Source organism: Mesoplodon bidens (assembly GCF_964165515.1).
Source record: "Mesoplodon bidens genome assembly, chromosome: X".
Classification (NCBI taxonomy): domain Eukaryota; kingdom Metazoa; phylum Chordata; class Mammalia; order Artiodactyla; family Ziphiidae; genus Mesoplodon; species Mesoplodon bidens.
This window is the reverse complement of record NC_138163.1, coordinates 50201065-50215953: the sequence shown is the minus strand read 5'-3', so window position 1 is coordinate 50215953 and position 14889 is coordinate 50201065. Positions and strand designations below refer to the sequence as shown.

Here is a 14889-nt window from a genome sequence, read left to right as displayed (position 1 = left end):
GATGCTATCTCAGAAGTAGACTGTGAATGTAGTAGTGAATATTTCAGGGTGGGAACTCCAAGATCCAAATATGGCTGGCAGCTTCAAGGGGCTTGGTCAACAGATGTTTCTGTTGAACATCCTAGGCTCCCAACCTAGCAACTGCTGGCTAATAACATCTTCCACTCAGGAAGGCTGGGAAGAAGGGAAGGAAGCTGGAATTTAAAGGCTGATGTGATTTTGACTGAGCAAGGATGTCCTACAGCAAACTGTTCTGTGAGAGGACAGCTGGACCATGAATTGAAGCTCTTTGTTAAACTTAGGTAAAACTGGTCCTCAGCGAAAACTTCCAGTTGATTAAGTTCAATGTAATGGTCTCAGAGGCACTAAATAATAGAGGCATTACACACTGAGGACAATATTAGGGGCCTGTTCCCATCCGAGGTTCTGGTAGTTTGTCCTTGCCTCAGATAAACAACCATCTTGAGACTTGACCTATGTGCTGCAAACTTTATTGCCCACCAGTCTGTCAGAATTAAACTGAACAGGTCTGGAGGGAGTGAAGTATGGTAATGTTGTCTGTCCAATAGGAAAGAGATGATGGGAAGACTCGAGGCAGGAGAGAAGCAGTGACAGTAGTAAGCCTCGCAGCCAGCAGCTTAAGGCAGAGATGCTGCAAATAATGGAGTAAAAAACCTGGAAAACTTCTGAGATTTGATATAGGCACCCAGACGTGGGCAGGATAGCCAATGAGGTAACTTCATGAAGGATGTGTTGGTGGGGGCAGGATATCATCTACAAGGCTCTTCTGAACAAAATATAGTTTCTCTACCCACCTGCTAGGATTAGTGTTGGAGTGGCCTCTTAGGAGCTATACATTTTCAGTGGGTTAAAGTATTATATTGCTGGGGGATGGTTAACCAATTAGTGAAGATTTGTTTTTATCTGATTAGTCCATTAGCACCAAGTTTCACCAAGCAGAGCCAGACGTTTGAAGAAGATATAATCCAGGATTGTGAAAGTTTAGGGATGAAAAGCATTCTCTGTGTTGGATGACCACTAAATATAGTGCTGCCCAACAAGAGTGTAATGAATAAACTCTGCAAGCCTCTGGATTCTGGCTGTTCATATGGTAGTGTATAGTATCCCCACATGCAGAGTAAAAAACTGAGACCTAAAGAAGTTAGACAAATTTTCCCAAGATCACAGAACTTGGCTGAACCCCAGATTTTGACCTAGAGCTGTCTTGCTCTGAAGCCAGTTTGCCTTTTCATCTATACTACATTGTTCCAGAAGGATGGAGGTGACCTGAAGATAACATTTTCCTATAACACAGTTAAAAACAAAAACTCTATTGGGTACAAGGAATCCTTTATAAGGCTAGATGACAACTTGAAAAGCACTTGGGACTATCTGTATCTATCCCAAAGAACATGTGAAGATTCCAGGCTGTTCTTCATCAGGAGTTATTTTGTAATTCCTGTACACTCTTTAGATTTTAATTCCTGGGGGGTGAAAAAGAAAACAAAGCAGTGTGCAGAGAAAATGAAAATGGTCAGAGCTAATTTCATATGGACTTTCCCCAAAAAAATGACATTAGAAAACGATGCCATTCGTCTTTGATTGAAGTGAGCTTCAGCTCATTTGCCTGCCCCCACCACTGCTACGTGAAAGTGAAGCAGCTCAGTTTTCATTTTCCTTTCCTCTCAAAATGCCCAGAGGGACCATATTTTTGTTGAATGACCTTCAGAATGATTCTTTAGAAATCTGAGGCTATCAGAGTTGGAAGCAATGCGAAAATAATTGTGGATTATTATTGTATGACGATAGTGGCAGCTGGGCTATTTTTTTTCTTTCTGTTCAGTCTTTCTTTTTCATTTTCCCAGAACCTTATATCCCAAGGTTTAACTCAGAAGCAAATCTCATATAGGTGATAAACCTTGCCAGACATGGTATGTAATAGAATTTCAGACAGACCCTTAAGTGTTCTTTGGAAAGACCCTAGGGAGTGAAGCAGCTTTATATCTAGATGCCCTAGACAGTATTACTTTTATTTACTCTCTGACAATGTGTGTGGGTAGTTGTATTGGACATAAAGCAAGCGTATCTCTTAAATATTATACCTGTGAACTTAAGTGTCAGTTTTTGTGTTTTGTTGTCAAAACTTCTGTTATCATAACAGAAGAAATTTTGTTACAGTAAAATCTAATAAATGGGTGCTCACTCTTCCAAATCATTTTATGACATGTGCGCACACACACGTGCACACACTCAAGCATGCAGAGCTGGGGATTGAGAGTCAGCACCGATTTTACTTTTACATGAATATTTAGGATGTGTCTGCAGAGGGTGGGAGTAAGGGTGGGGAGAAGGAGGGGTAGAATAGATGTTGTATATACCATGGGGAAAGTGGAAACTGTCCTCAACTATTATTCAGGTCATCTGCCTCATGATCAATTTTTTTAATTCCTTAACTGACATATCCAGAATTTAAATGACAAAATACTTCAGCACCCCCTCACACCTATCCCCCACAGCTTCACTGATGTTTGCACAGCTTTTGGCCACCACTTTCGTTGAACATTTGAGATAAGTGGTAGACAAACTGGAGCAATATGTAAAAAGTAGTCTGAGAAAATTCCCCAAAGACAAAGCCACTTGGCTGAATATTCTTACATGCTCTGCTATTGTTGTATCTCTGTCGATCGATGGAAATTAACCATTCCTTTCTAGTAAAGTCCAATTCCAGTAGCAACACATTCTTACCAGATGAGTAAAAGAATTGACCTCAAAACCCAAATCTTATTATCTGGTCACAGATCACTGAACTCAGAAAATAAGTGGATAATTTCCCCATTACCTTACTACAACAAAGTGTGTCCTCATTTTACCTAAATATGTTTCTAGAGAATTCCTCAAGCCTCATTTTCTTGATCCCCTTCCCCCCTCAACCTCCCCACAATAGATCTCTTGACTATGGGGAGAGAGACTCTTGAATATTATTATTAGTTTTTACTATAAAAAGTAATTAAACCATTGCCAGTATAAAAGCCAATTAGAATTTTTAAATAATGCCTAAGACTCCCTGTTTATATTATGTTGCTAAGTGAACACTATCCTCTTAGAACTCTTAGGACATATTCCTGTCATATAGAAAGAACCAGGGCATTAAAATGCTACTTAGTGACTGCTCTACCTCTTTTGCATTTGGGGATCTTGTATGCTTTTCTGTTTTTGCAGAATGTCTCTAAGGACTTTCTGCTCTTGGGATCAGGCCTTTAAAGTGGTTCTTAGGGTGGTAGTTGTGATGTTTCAATTGGATACAATAAGATACATTTGTGATGTTTTCTGGTCATTGACGTAACCCTTTAGCTACATATTTTGAAAACTAAAGAGAAGAGTACAAAAAAGTGAAAGTACTAACTTGCCAGTACTAAGACTTAATGATGTGAATTTTTATTTTTTGCTTACTTGAAAATATTTTCTCTGCAGGAATGCAAGCCAAAAATGTGGAGAAGCATCATAATACAGAAAGGAAATGCCCTTCTAATCCAGGAAGTTCAAGAAGAAGATGGGGGAAATTACACTTGTGAGCTTAAGTATGAAGGAAAACTTGTAAGAAGAACAACTGAATTGAAAGTTACAGGTAAGCACTGGTTTTACCAAATCATGGCAAATGAGATTTTAAGTATAATTTGGTACAGGAAGAAAAAGTTTCCAAACAAAGAGTAAACTAGATGTGAATTTAGAATTAGCTACAAATGAAATAGTTGTGAACCTCACTATTAATAAGTTGTACTGATAAGCTATATGTGGAATATGGACAATTAATTTAGGGAACATGGTGCCAGTTACTGCATATCTGTTCTCTGCTTTTATGAAAGGTTCTTAACTCTTCAGAGTATCATTGATTGTTACTAAGCGTCTCAGAAAAAAATATGCTGGAACCACTTTAGAATGTTGACTTAACCCATATGTGGAGTCTTCTTGCAGGTGAAGGCTGCCTCAGAATGAGGATCTGTTGGGCTTTTGTAATGAAATCTTCTCTGACTGCATCCAAAATATCATTTATATAGAATTGCTCATAAATGAGTGATGTTATTGTGAGGTTCTAGTGATTTTTAAATGGAGCAGCTCCAAATGAATAGCATGCACATATGTGTTTTACATCAGAAGTACAAGCAAATTGTAAATTAGTAATTCTACTCACAATCGAGAAGAGAGACTCAGAATATTCTTACCTGGTGGAGAATGTTAGCAAGTAATTTTCAGCAAAATAGGGCAGACCCTAATGACATAAAGGTTATCCCTGACAATGGGTGTGATGGACCTTAAGAAACGGTGTGACAAAAGGTCCACCTACTATTGTGCCTGAGCAAATCTTGACTAATTTTATTCTTCCTATATATGTTTTAGATGTATGTGTGTGTGTATAAGTATACACACACATTTTTGTACTGTGGGTAAAATCTGAGCCATGGTAAAATTTGGCATTATCCAGACAAGTGTAATATTTATTGCACTTATTAACTTGAACACTACCTGTTTAACCATCTAATGTTGACATCAACTAGTTGTTTAGTTACAACATACTCTCATTAATGTTAAGAATATGGATTTTCTTCTATATTGCTTTTGTTTATGGCTAGCTGACCTTTTTGGGATAGTGTTAAAATCTGTCTACTAATAATGATACTTGCTTAGTAAGTTCATTTGTATAACATATATTTGATTTAGTTTTTGATCCCTGAGAGTCAACTAGTTTCTTTTTTCATCTTTTTCTAAATTCTAAATGTTAACAAAAGGAGTAAAAATAAAAATCAATATATACACTTTAAATTTATTTAAAAATTAATATATATATATTTTTTTGTTTTAGTTCATTCTCTATTCTGATACATGGCAGTTCTACTTCTTAGTCTGAATTCTAAAGTACCTTCTGTGAAAGTCTGAATTATTATTTTGATTAGAATTGCACATTGCTTCTCCATGAGCTTTCAAAATAACTACCATATTGGGCCAATCCAAATAGCAAAGATCTGCTTTTGTTTAATTTCTGATTCCCTTAGTATGAACTAGACTTCCGGCCTCATTCAAGCAGAAGAGTCAATCATAGGTAGTTATATGTCATTAATAAGTGGCCTGACCATGCACAAATCCTTGCAGCATCATAATTTTGACCACAGTCATATAATCCTTATCTGATGCTTTCAGAACACTTCCATTTGGAGGTCATTTAGTAAAGTTTGTAACATTATAGTGTTTAGCTTATATTTTAAGTTGGACCAGAATAAAGTAAATATCAAACCTCTTTTATGCTTCCATCTCTTGGGTTATGGTGACAACACATTTGTTTCTTTAGTTTGTTTTTAGATTCTGGAGCTTATTTTGGGTGTCTTATGAGGCATTAATTCACTTGCCCTAAACTTTAAGAAGAGTTGAACTGGGGATTTAAAATTTCACCTGAACTCTACCACTCAGAGTTTCTCAGACTTTAATGTGCATCAGAATCACATGGAAGAACCCAGTTATGGTAAAGATGAGGCTCCTTACATATAGATTCCCATCTCTCTCCTCCAGATTCTAATTTAGTACATCAGTAAGACAGGGAATTTATCTTTTTGTCCTGGGGAATTTCTTGCATGCCTTTCAAGGATCATGCTTTGAGAAATACTAGCTGAGAAAATGGTGCCACAGAAGTCAGTCACAGGTATGATTCCCTAGTGAGCATGTTAGTTCACACATACACACACAGTCACACACACACCAAAACTAATTTTCATAGGTCCCAAATTGTTTCACCTAAGCTCCTAAGAGCTGTCATGAAAATACAGAGTTTTGATCACTAAGGGAAATCTGTCAAGGGAGGGTGAGGATAAAACCTCAGCCACTGAAAAAGTAATTTATTCATTTGCTATTTAAATAAAAATACACTGAGTATGTATTACATACTAGAAAAAATAATTCAAACTTATCATTGAGTCATTGTTCATATAAGTAGATATCAAGTTTATTTATTCACAGAGTTCAAATGTTATACTTGATGTAAAGACAAAACGGCTTCTTGGTATGGAAGTTCAAGAGGTTGCTCTGTGAAGATTTATTTTTGTCTGCAATATTGTCTAAACTATATTATTCCTTGTTTCCTTGATTAAAGAGCAATTACTCAGCCATAAAAAGGAGCGAAACTGAGTTATTTGTAGTGAGGTGGATGGACCTAGAGACTGTTATACAGAGCGAAGTAAGTCAGAAAGAGAAAAACAAATACCGTATGCTAACACATGTATAAGGAATCTAAAAAAAAATGGTCATGAAGAACCTAGGGGCAAGATGGGAATAAAGATGCAGACTTACTAGAGAATGGACTTGAGGATACGGGGAGGGGGAAGGGTAAGCTGGGACAATGTGAGAGAGTGGCATGGACATATATACACTACCAAACGTAAAATAGATAGCTAGTGGGAAGCAGCCACATAGCACAGGGAGATCAGCTCGGTGCTTTGTGACCACCTAGAGGGGTGGGATAGGGAGGGTGGGAGGGAGGGAGATGCAAGAGGGAAGAGATATGGGGACGTATGTATATGTATAACTGATTCACTTTGTTATAAAGCAGAAACTAACACACCATTGTACAGTTATACTCTAATAAAGATGTTAAAAAAAGAGCAATTAACAGATTGTCCTCATATTTCAAAATATAAGGCTGGGATTATTTAAAGAGTAACCCACTCATACTTGTTTTGAGTTTAGCAATATGCAGGCATGGGCTAGGAATATTAATACAAAAATCATAGGGTTGGTTAATTACAAAATCATGTAGGTAGAAGTTTTTAAGATTGTGTATTGTAAGTATGCAAGTTTTAAAATATTATTAAAATTTTAAAAGATTATTTTCTCACTGTTCTTTTAAATTTATAAATTAGAAATATTTCTTAAGTGAAACAAGTGCTCTCTTAAAAGTGTATAGGTACTACTTGCTTTAAATAGACCGGTTGTAGAAAGATCCAGTTATTCAAAACTGATTAATTAGAAGGTAATCTTTGGCTTTATGAAATTATTTTTTCAATATAAAAGAATTTGTCATGAGATTTCTTTAAATAGCCAGCTGCATTTAAGTAGGATTTGATTTAAATGCAACTTTTCTGGAATCATTTTAATATTTAAATCATAACAGACCTGTGTAATGTTATTGTAGGCATTTCTTTTTTATACTTTTGGAGGCTGCAGATAAATAGGGAGTTGTTTAACAACATATAGACATGTACAACAGGGTATTTAGGTCACTTGCCAAAGATACCAACAACTAAAAGTTGTATTTCCCACAGCATATTTCAGGTGGCTATTTGCTATTTTAAAGATATTTTTTTCCTTTATTCTCACATTGAATTTTGTGCAGAAGCCTAGTCAAAGTGATAAGGACAGAAGGGAAGGTTGACTACATGAGGATGTAGAACAGGTGATAACAGAAGAAGGAGAAGAGGAGTGGGAGAGGGTGGATAAAATAATGGAATAGGGTCTCCTATTATAATAGAGGAGAATGTCTGCCTTGAGAAGGTCAATGACAGACATAACTTATAAGGGCACCCAGAAATGAACCCAAGCAGGAAGCCAATACTAATTAACTATATTTAGAAGATAATTCACCCTTCACCTAACAAATTATTCATAAATACCTGATTTTATGCCTTTTCAGAAAAGCATATTGACTATTTTGAAAAAAAAAACAAAAACACTAACCTGTTCTCTGGTGAATATGCAAATAATACCCCTACTCCTGATTATCTTAGATAGCTCTAGAGTTCCTGACTTGAGACTCTTCACTTATTAGGGATGAGAGATTTCTTAACCCATTGGTGTCTTAATGTCATGGCTAGAAAGAGAGGTTTATTCTATGGATAGGTTGCAAAGATTTGCTGCTGGATTACTATAATAGCAGCAAATCAATCTGGTCATGCAAGGCTTGATTAAATTGCAAACTGGAAGCTGGAATCAGTCTTTGGTGAAGATGTTCAAATGCATGGCTTCAGTAAGTGCTTTTAATTTCACTGTGCAAAGCTAAAACCAACTGTAGTGCATTTTTGAAGGTGTCACTTAGACTGCATAGCTTGTTAGGGTAACCTTCCTTTGGTGTGGAGAATGGCATCTGTTTACACACAGAGGAAGCAATTTCCCATCAGATTTGAAAACGGGCTTTTCCTGGCCCTGGGTCTTTGTTCTTTCATGCCTCTAGAGTTAATCCTGAGACACTGGGGTGAGAGTGGGTTTAGGAAAAACAGTGGAATTTAGAGATATGGTGGAGAGTTGGGGGAATAGAAAGAAGTGGAGATTTTGACTGACTGATAATAATGCAACAGGAGAAGTGATCTCTAAGCCAACAACTAAGTTATCATAATAGGGGCCCCCTGAGAGCTAATGTCTATTGACAGCTCACTGTGAAGGAGACATTGTGCTTAGTGTATTTCATTCATTTTCTCATTTATTCCTCACAACAACAATATGAGAGTGGATACTATTATTGTCCTCATTTTATAGAAGAAGAAACTAAAACTTAGAGAGGCTATGTCCCAAGGTCACATACTTTGTAATTGGCCAAGCACAAATATGAATCTAGGTCTTTCTGACTTTCAAATATAACTTTTCAACCATCACCAAGCACAAACCATACAATTTCACCCATATTATGTACATTGAAAAAGATGCCAAAATATTGATCACAGTGTACATCATCCCACTATAATGGCCTTTTTGGACATTAACTATTTGGTCTTCAATTTGAAGTCCCTGCTGGAATTTAAATAACCCTAAAAAGAATACACTTGACATTTTGGAGTCTAGTCCTTAGCTCTCAGTGAGCACCTTAGATGAGATTAGTAGTAATGGGACACATAATTAAATCTGAGCTTAGGACAGTGCCAGGAGAGAAACAAGGAACAGCGTGGTGCCAGGAAAAGCAAGAATGTACGGAAGATAGAATTTACCAGGCTGCATGTTTTGGTGCCATGTGACCCTATCAATAGAAAATCCGTATTGAGAAAAAAAATCAATTCCAGTAAGGTTCATTGCAGTTATGGCAATGATTTCAAATTAGTAGAAGTGAAAAAATAGAGAACAGTCTAGTTAAACAACATTGATTCAATTGGTAAAGACCAATCATCACAAAAATCAGTCTACTATGTGCAGCCAGGAGCATAGGATCCAAATTTCTAACATGGTTCTTGAAGGAAACAGGTAGACACAGAATTATGTTCCCTTTGGAACCTGTGAAAATTTAAAATATGTTCATTAAGAAAAATAGTGTTTCCCCAACTGTGTTCTATGGAGCTCCAATTCTAAGAGATGTTAATAGTTACTTTGGGGAGAGAAAAAGGAAAGGAAGAGAGAATGGTGAGAAGTTCTGTGGCAATGTGTTTATCTGCTAGGTCGAAGTTATATAGCTTTCCTTCTTGCAAGGCATTTCAGGGCATCTTATTGTATATAATATTCTAATATATATTATAAGTTTCTAAAAGGAAGATGGGCCATTTCCTAAACTGTATGACCACGTAACACTTTTCCCCTGGTTGACAGTATCTGAAGATGCTGTTTCTACAGAATAAACTGTAAAAAAAAGGGGGGGGGCTTCCCTGGTGGCGCAGTGGTTGAGAGTCCTATGTGGGGGACACGGGTTCGTGCCCCGGTCCGGGAAGATCCCACATTCCGCGGAGCGGCTGGGCCTGTGAGCCATGGCCGCTGAGCCTGCGTGTCCAGAACCTGTGCTCTGCAACGGGAGAGGCCACAACAGTGAGAGGCCCGCGTACCGCAAAAAAAAAAAAAAAAAAAAAAAAAAAAAACTAAGTGAGTAGTCAAGTGAATACCTGGGTCTACTGGCATCCTACTGAGGACTGTATCTTTAACAGTTTCAGTAATATACTTAGCAGGCACTAACTTTATGTTACAATTATAATCTTGTTTTCCATTGTTTATCTTATTTTCTCAACTAGCCTATAAGCTCCTTAAGGACAGGGTTTTGTTGACCAATTCTTTTGCACCTCCCCAAGTGCTGAGCATATAGTAAGTACTCAGACATTATGTGTAGCTTGGATTGGTTGGGTGCTTTTTTCATTGATGAGTGCTTCAGTTGGGCACAAATAAGAAATCTTGATATTTGTAGAGAACTTTATAATTTCAAAGCACTTTCACTTCTGAGATCTCGTTCTGTTTCTCACAGAACTTTATGGAATTGGCAAAGATTGTTGTTGTTGTTGTTGTTATCATTATTTGTATTTTGTATTTTTCAGCAGAGTAAATTGTGGCTCAGAGTGTTTAAACCATTTACCCTGGGCTGGGAACTGGTGAATGGCATAGCCAAGTCTAGAACCCGTATCTGCTGATTCCTAACACAATACTTTCCTAACCTATACCCCTGTTACTCTGTCCACAGTCCCTTAATCCTGGGTTCTGGGCCAGATAAAAAGGTGATGCAACCCAAAGAGGAGTCCAAGAATGGTGACTCCAGAGCTCAGGTCCCCAGAGCTAAGGATCCCTGAAATAACCTGTTATTTAAAATGCTTATTTGCCAATCCACTGTTTTGGCTTTAAGAAGAAATAGCTCTGATTCGATTCCTTCTATAAAAGGAAAAGCATTTACTGCTGATAGCTGAAACTAGGCCAGTGAAGGGGTAATTCCCTAATCAATGTTCAAAATGCTTCTAGAAGCCAGGCAGGTCATATACCTGAGTGAGTGTGTGAGGCCACAGAGGGGAGCAAGTTGGAGAGCCTTCGCAGTACCAACTCAGCCCTAACTGATTGCTGTTATATGAAATTAAGGATCCAGTGCCGCTAGGCCCTCTAATTTTTGAAGAGATGCTAGAAGTCTGGATTTTTAGGTAGAAATCCCTGGCTTGTTGAGCACTGTGTGGACCAAATAAAACATGCCTGTAGGCTAAATTCTGTTTGAGGGCTGCCTATTTGTGGCCTTTGCCTTAAAGAATTTGGTTCAGTAGCACTTTTAAACAAGTGACTGGCTGTGTGGTGGGTGCAGACTCTGCTCCATGATTTCCATCTCCAGCAGCAAGTGGGGAAAAGAATCTTAAAGTGGTCTGGAGAGCAGTTAATAGACAAACTGAGAACATCACTCAGAAGCTATCCTAATCACACCATCCAACAGAGTGGTCGATCCAAGCAGAGAGTGAAGGGCACAATTTATGGATGTAATACTACAGGAGGGGTATTGACAAATTGATCACCTTCCAGAGAAGAGCGATTTAGATGATGAAGCAAGTTGGTCTCAAATGTTACAGATAAATGAAGAGCCCCGGGGATAAAGCAGCCGCCTTAGAGCAGCATCGAAGCAGTGCCATGTGAAGCACCGAGGGGGACAAATCATTGGCGTGTGTTCTCTCTCCTTCCTGTTCCCTCTCAGCAGCCAGTTGCTACGATCTGAATGTCTGTATCCTGATTATCGTATGAGAATATATCTCATTTATACCTTTTCTGTGACTTAATGAGGAAAGACCTCAGCAGTCAATAGTTCTTGGCTACATTAATGGAACTTTCACATGACTGACTGTGCATTTCATAATTGACGGTTCTTTTGCACAGTTACAGGTACAGAAATCTTATGACCCAAACTGGCTTGCAGCAGCTCCTTTGCCTTTCCTCCTAAGCCTCCCTCTTCTCCTGGGTCACCCTGGCCTTTCCTACCCTACCCAGCCCACCCTGAATGACATCTTTGTCCCTCTCTAGCTCTTTTAAATGTCCTAATGTCATGTCTTCTCTGTAGCCCACCTCCCCAGATCCTTGCTTTCTGGTGGGGCTAATCTAGTACCTCAAAGAGATAAAGAATTCATGACTGATATTGGCCAAAATGTTTCCCTTCTAAGCTAACATATTTGCAATTTAATAGATATTTCAATTCTGTAACTCATAGGCATGACTAATGGTGGGAATTTCTGGCAGCTTTGCAGTGCCTGTGGGGGGCCTTTCCCAGAGTGTCACAATTCATACCCTGCAGGTGGCTGTTTGCTTCCTCTAGAAACAAGGTCAGCTCTACTCATGACCTTGCGGGACAAGGAGGAATAAAAAAAGCCTACTTAGAATTAGTGGGAAGCAGGGCCTTGAATGTCAGTCTAAAGAGTGATTTTTTTCCCTTCCTCTTCTGCCACTCTTATTTTGTCTCTCCTTTCTCCCCCTTATTTCCCTCCTTTGCCTCAACCTATGACACAGTGCTATCTCTTAACCCTATTAGTGACAGCCAGGGTCAAAGAGATTTCCAGTCTCTGTCCTAGGAAAATTTTTGTGTGGTGTTTCTATGCCCTACAGGGAGATGAACGGACACTATTAAACTGTCCCATCAGCAGAAAGACACTCTTGTTCCTCTGCAAAGTCAGGGACTATGAGAACATTCATTGCTGTGGGAGTCTTTCGCAAGTAGCTGTGCGGGAGCCCAGCTTGCTGGGAGGGCTGGGGGTGAGCAAGTTAGAGCACCGTAGCAGCAGGATGTGGCAAACGTGCCCAGTATAGGCCAGTTCTGCTCCAGTGGCTCTCTTCCAGCACCTGAGGTGATCATTGACTCCTTGACTGACTTTTCTGACTTGAGTTAGGGGTGGGGGAAGGAGTTCTTAGGAAGGAATTACATTACGAATCCTAGGTGTATAGGCATCTGAGATCCATGGGCACAGATTTCCCTAGTTCCATTATGTTCATTTGTGAGACTCTCAGCTACCTTGCTCTCTGCTAACCTGAAAGCAGTGGTTTGAGAAGGCTGAGAATATTCTGTCAAGCTACCCTTGTAAAGGGATGAAAACTAGAAGCTTAGTATGGTGGGAGCTTAACCATGAACTAGATCCAACACAGTGGAGTAGATGCTCAGAGAATGCCCGTTTATTGGGTCAGGCACTGTACTTTACAATCAGTCAAAGTTCACAACAACCTTGGAAGGTTGCCAATATTGTCTTTACTTTATAAGGGAAGAAATGGAGACTCAGGATAAGTTACTTGTCTATGGTCACACGGCTAGTAAGTGGTGGGGCTAGGATCTGAACCCACCTTTGTTCTAAAACCTTGCTCTTAAAGCAACATGCTACAGACTACCTGCATGGCTCTTGCACACAACAGTGCTCCATAAATGCTATTAACTCCTTACCTTCCTGCTTGTTTGCCTACTTCATGCCTTCATACTCTTCTTTGCCAGGACATATTTGCACTTCTGGACTTCCTCCAGGAAGTCTTCAGAGATTAACTTTACTTTACAATCACTTGTTTCTTTCTCCTAAATTCCCTTGGCAATTTTATAAAAGTTTTCACCACACTGACTGATGCTAATTTATGATTAATTATCTTAGATATCTTTGTTTAGGTTTTGTCTCACCAGTTAGATTAATGTTCTCCAATATTCTTGGTTCCCCATACAAAGGTTTATCTTGACATTTAGACACAAAATACAATTATGGAGCTAGGAGCTGGGCTCAGTGTTTTCACAGATATGGTTTCATTTAAGTATCAAAAAAATCCTGTGTGGTATTGTCACCTTAGCCCCTCTTTACAGATGCTGAAGTTGAAATTTGGAGATGTTAGGTAACAACAACTGAACAATGATGCTAGAATGAAGATTCAGGTGGCTATTGTTTTCTCAAAGTCTGAGTCCCTTCCACTAGTAAATGCTTATAGAACCATGTATTGCTCATAGTACTATGATCTGATTTGACAACAAAAAATTTTCTTATATGTAGATGGTTAAGATACAGATGTGCACTCACACATACACACACACAGGAATCTTAGCAAAACAAAGAGTATGATTCTAAGAGAAGACCCTTGGAAAACTCTGAAAACTTGATTTGCTCCCTTATGTCCTGATCTAGAACCAGAAAAATCTGATTCAAATCCTTGTAGCTGTGTGACTTTGAGAACTTTAATTTACTCTTATGAATTTCAGTTTTTTCTCCATGCAAAATGGGGAGGTGTAGTAGCTGTGCTGAGTGAAGAAAATATATGAAAAACACTTACAATGGTGACTGGGAAATAGTAGGTATTCAATCAATGATATTAATTATTATGATTAGTATCATTATCACCATCATTATTATTACTGGAACACTTGCAAAAATGACCTCACAGCCATTTTACCACAAGAAAACAGTCTGATAAATTGTCTAATACAAATTGATATTTTTAATAGGGTGCTTCATTTACAGGGGATGAATTTTAAAAATTAGGAAGTTAACTAGGGGCTATGACAAACTCAAGCAAAGGGCTACATATGTTGGTATTTTAGGCAAAACTATTTCATTCAAGGAGATGCAATCATGTGGAATAATTTGTCAATTAAGGTGGTCAGAGCAAATGTTGTCTGTATAAATGAGCTTTGGCAGCCAGCAAGACATTTTAATGATGTGTGAGCCAATAGCAAAGGCTGCAGAGACAAAGCTGAGGTGGAAATGAGTCCCTAGAACAGGCATGTTAAAGAGAATGGCCTTTTCTTGTCCAGCAATTCCTTATGTCATAATTCATCACTGGTGGTTTATAAAAGGCAGTGAAATGGCCTCCTTTGGCTGTCAAATAGGAAAATAATTCATCAGTTCAAGTCCATAAATCATTTCTTGGTGCCAGGAGAACTTTATATAGCTAGAAATCTCCCCATGATTTGGCACCATTCTCCAGTGGGGATCCTAAGAAATAATTGGGAAGCACCAGATGCAGAAGCCTAAGTGATGAGGTGCTTAGGCATGGGTCTGCAGGCAGAGAAGGTTGATTCATTTCTGGGGCACATTGCCTTGATCCTCTCTGACTGGTTAGAAAAAACACCGAGTTGTGTTTCTGGCTTATAGTAATCATTTGATATATTTGTTGGATGAGTGCATTTTAATGTTTTGTGTGTTTTGAATTCTTTGCATCAGACCCTACCTGTAGTTTCTGATAATTCTCTTCAGC

At 38.5% G+C, this 14889-nt stretch overlaps 1 protein-coding gene across 1 annotated transcript in view; it reads left to right on the top strand.

Annotated features, from left to right (window-relative positions):
- Positions 1-14889, top strand: part of IL1RAPL2 (interleukin 1 receptor accessory protein like 2) — a gene marked incomplete at both ends in the record, with an annotated part of 1061106 nt that overhangs the window by 592044 nt on the left and 454173 nt on the right. Inside the window, one exon of the mRNA XM_081222617.1 lies at positions 3472-3625. Within this exon, the coding sequence (XP_081078743.1) occupies positions 3472-3625 (154 nt within the window). The remainder of the gene's footprint in view (positions 1-3471; positions 3626-14889) is intronic.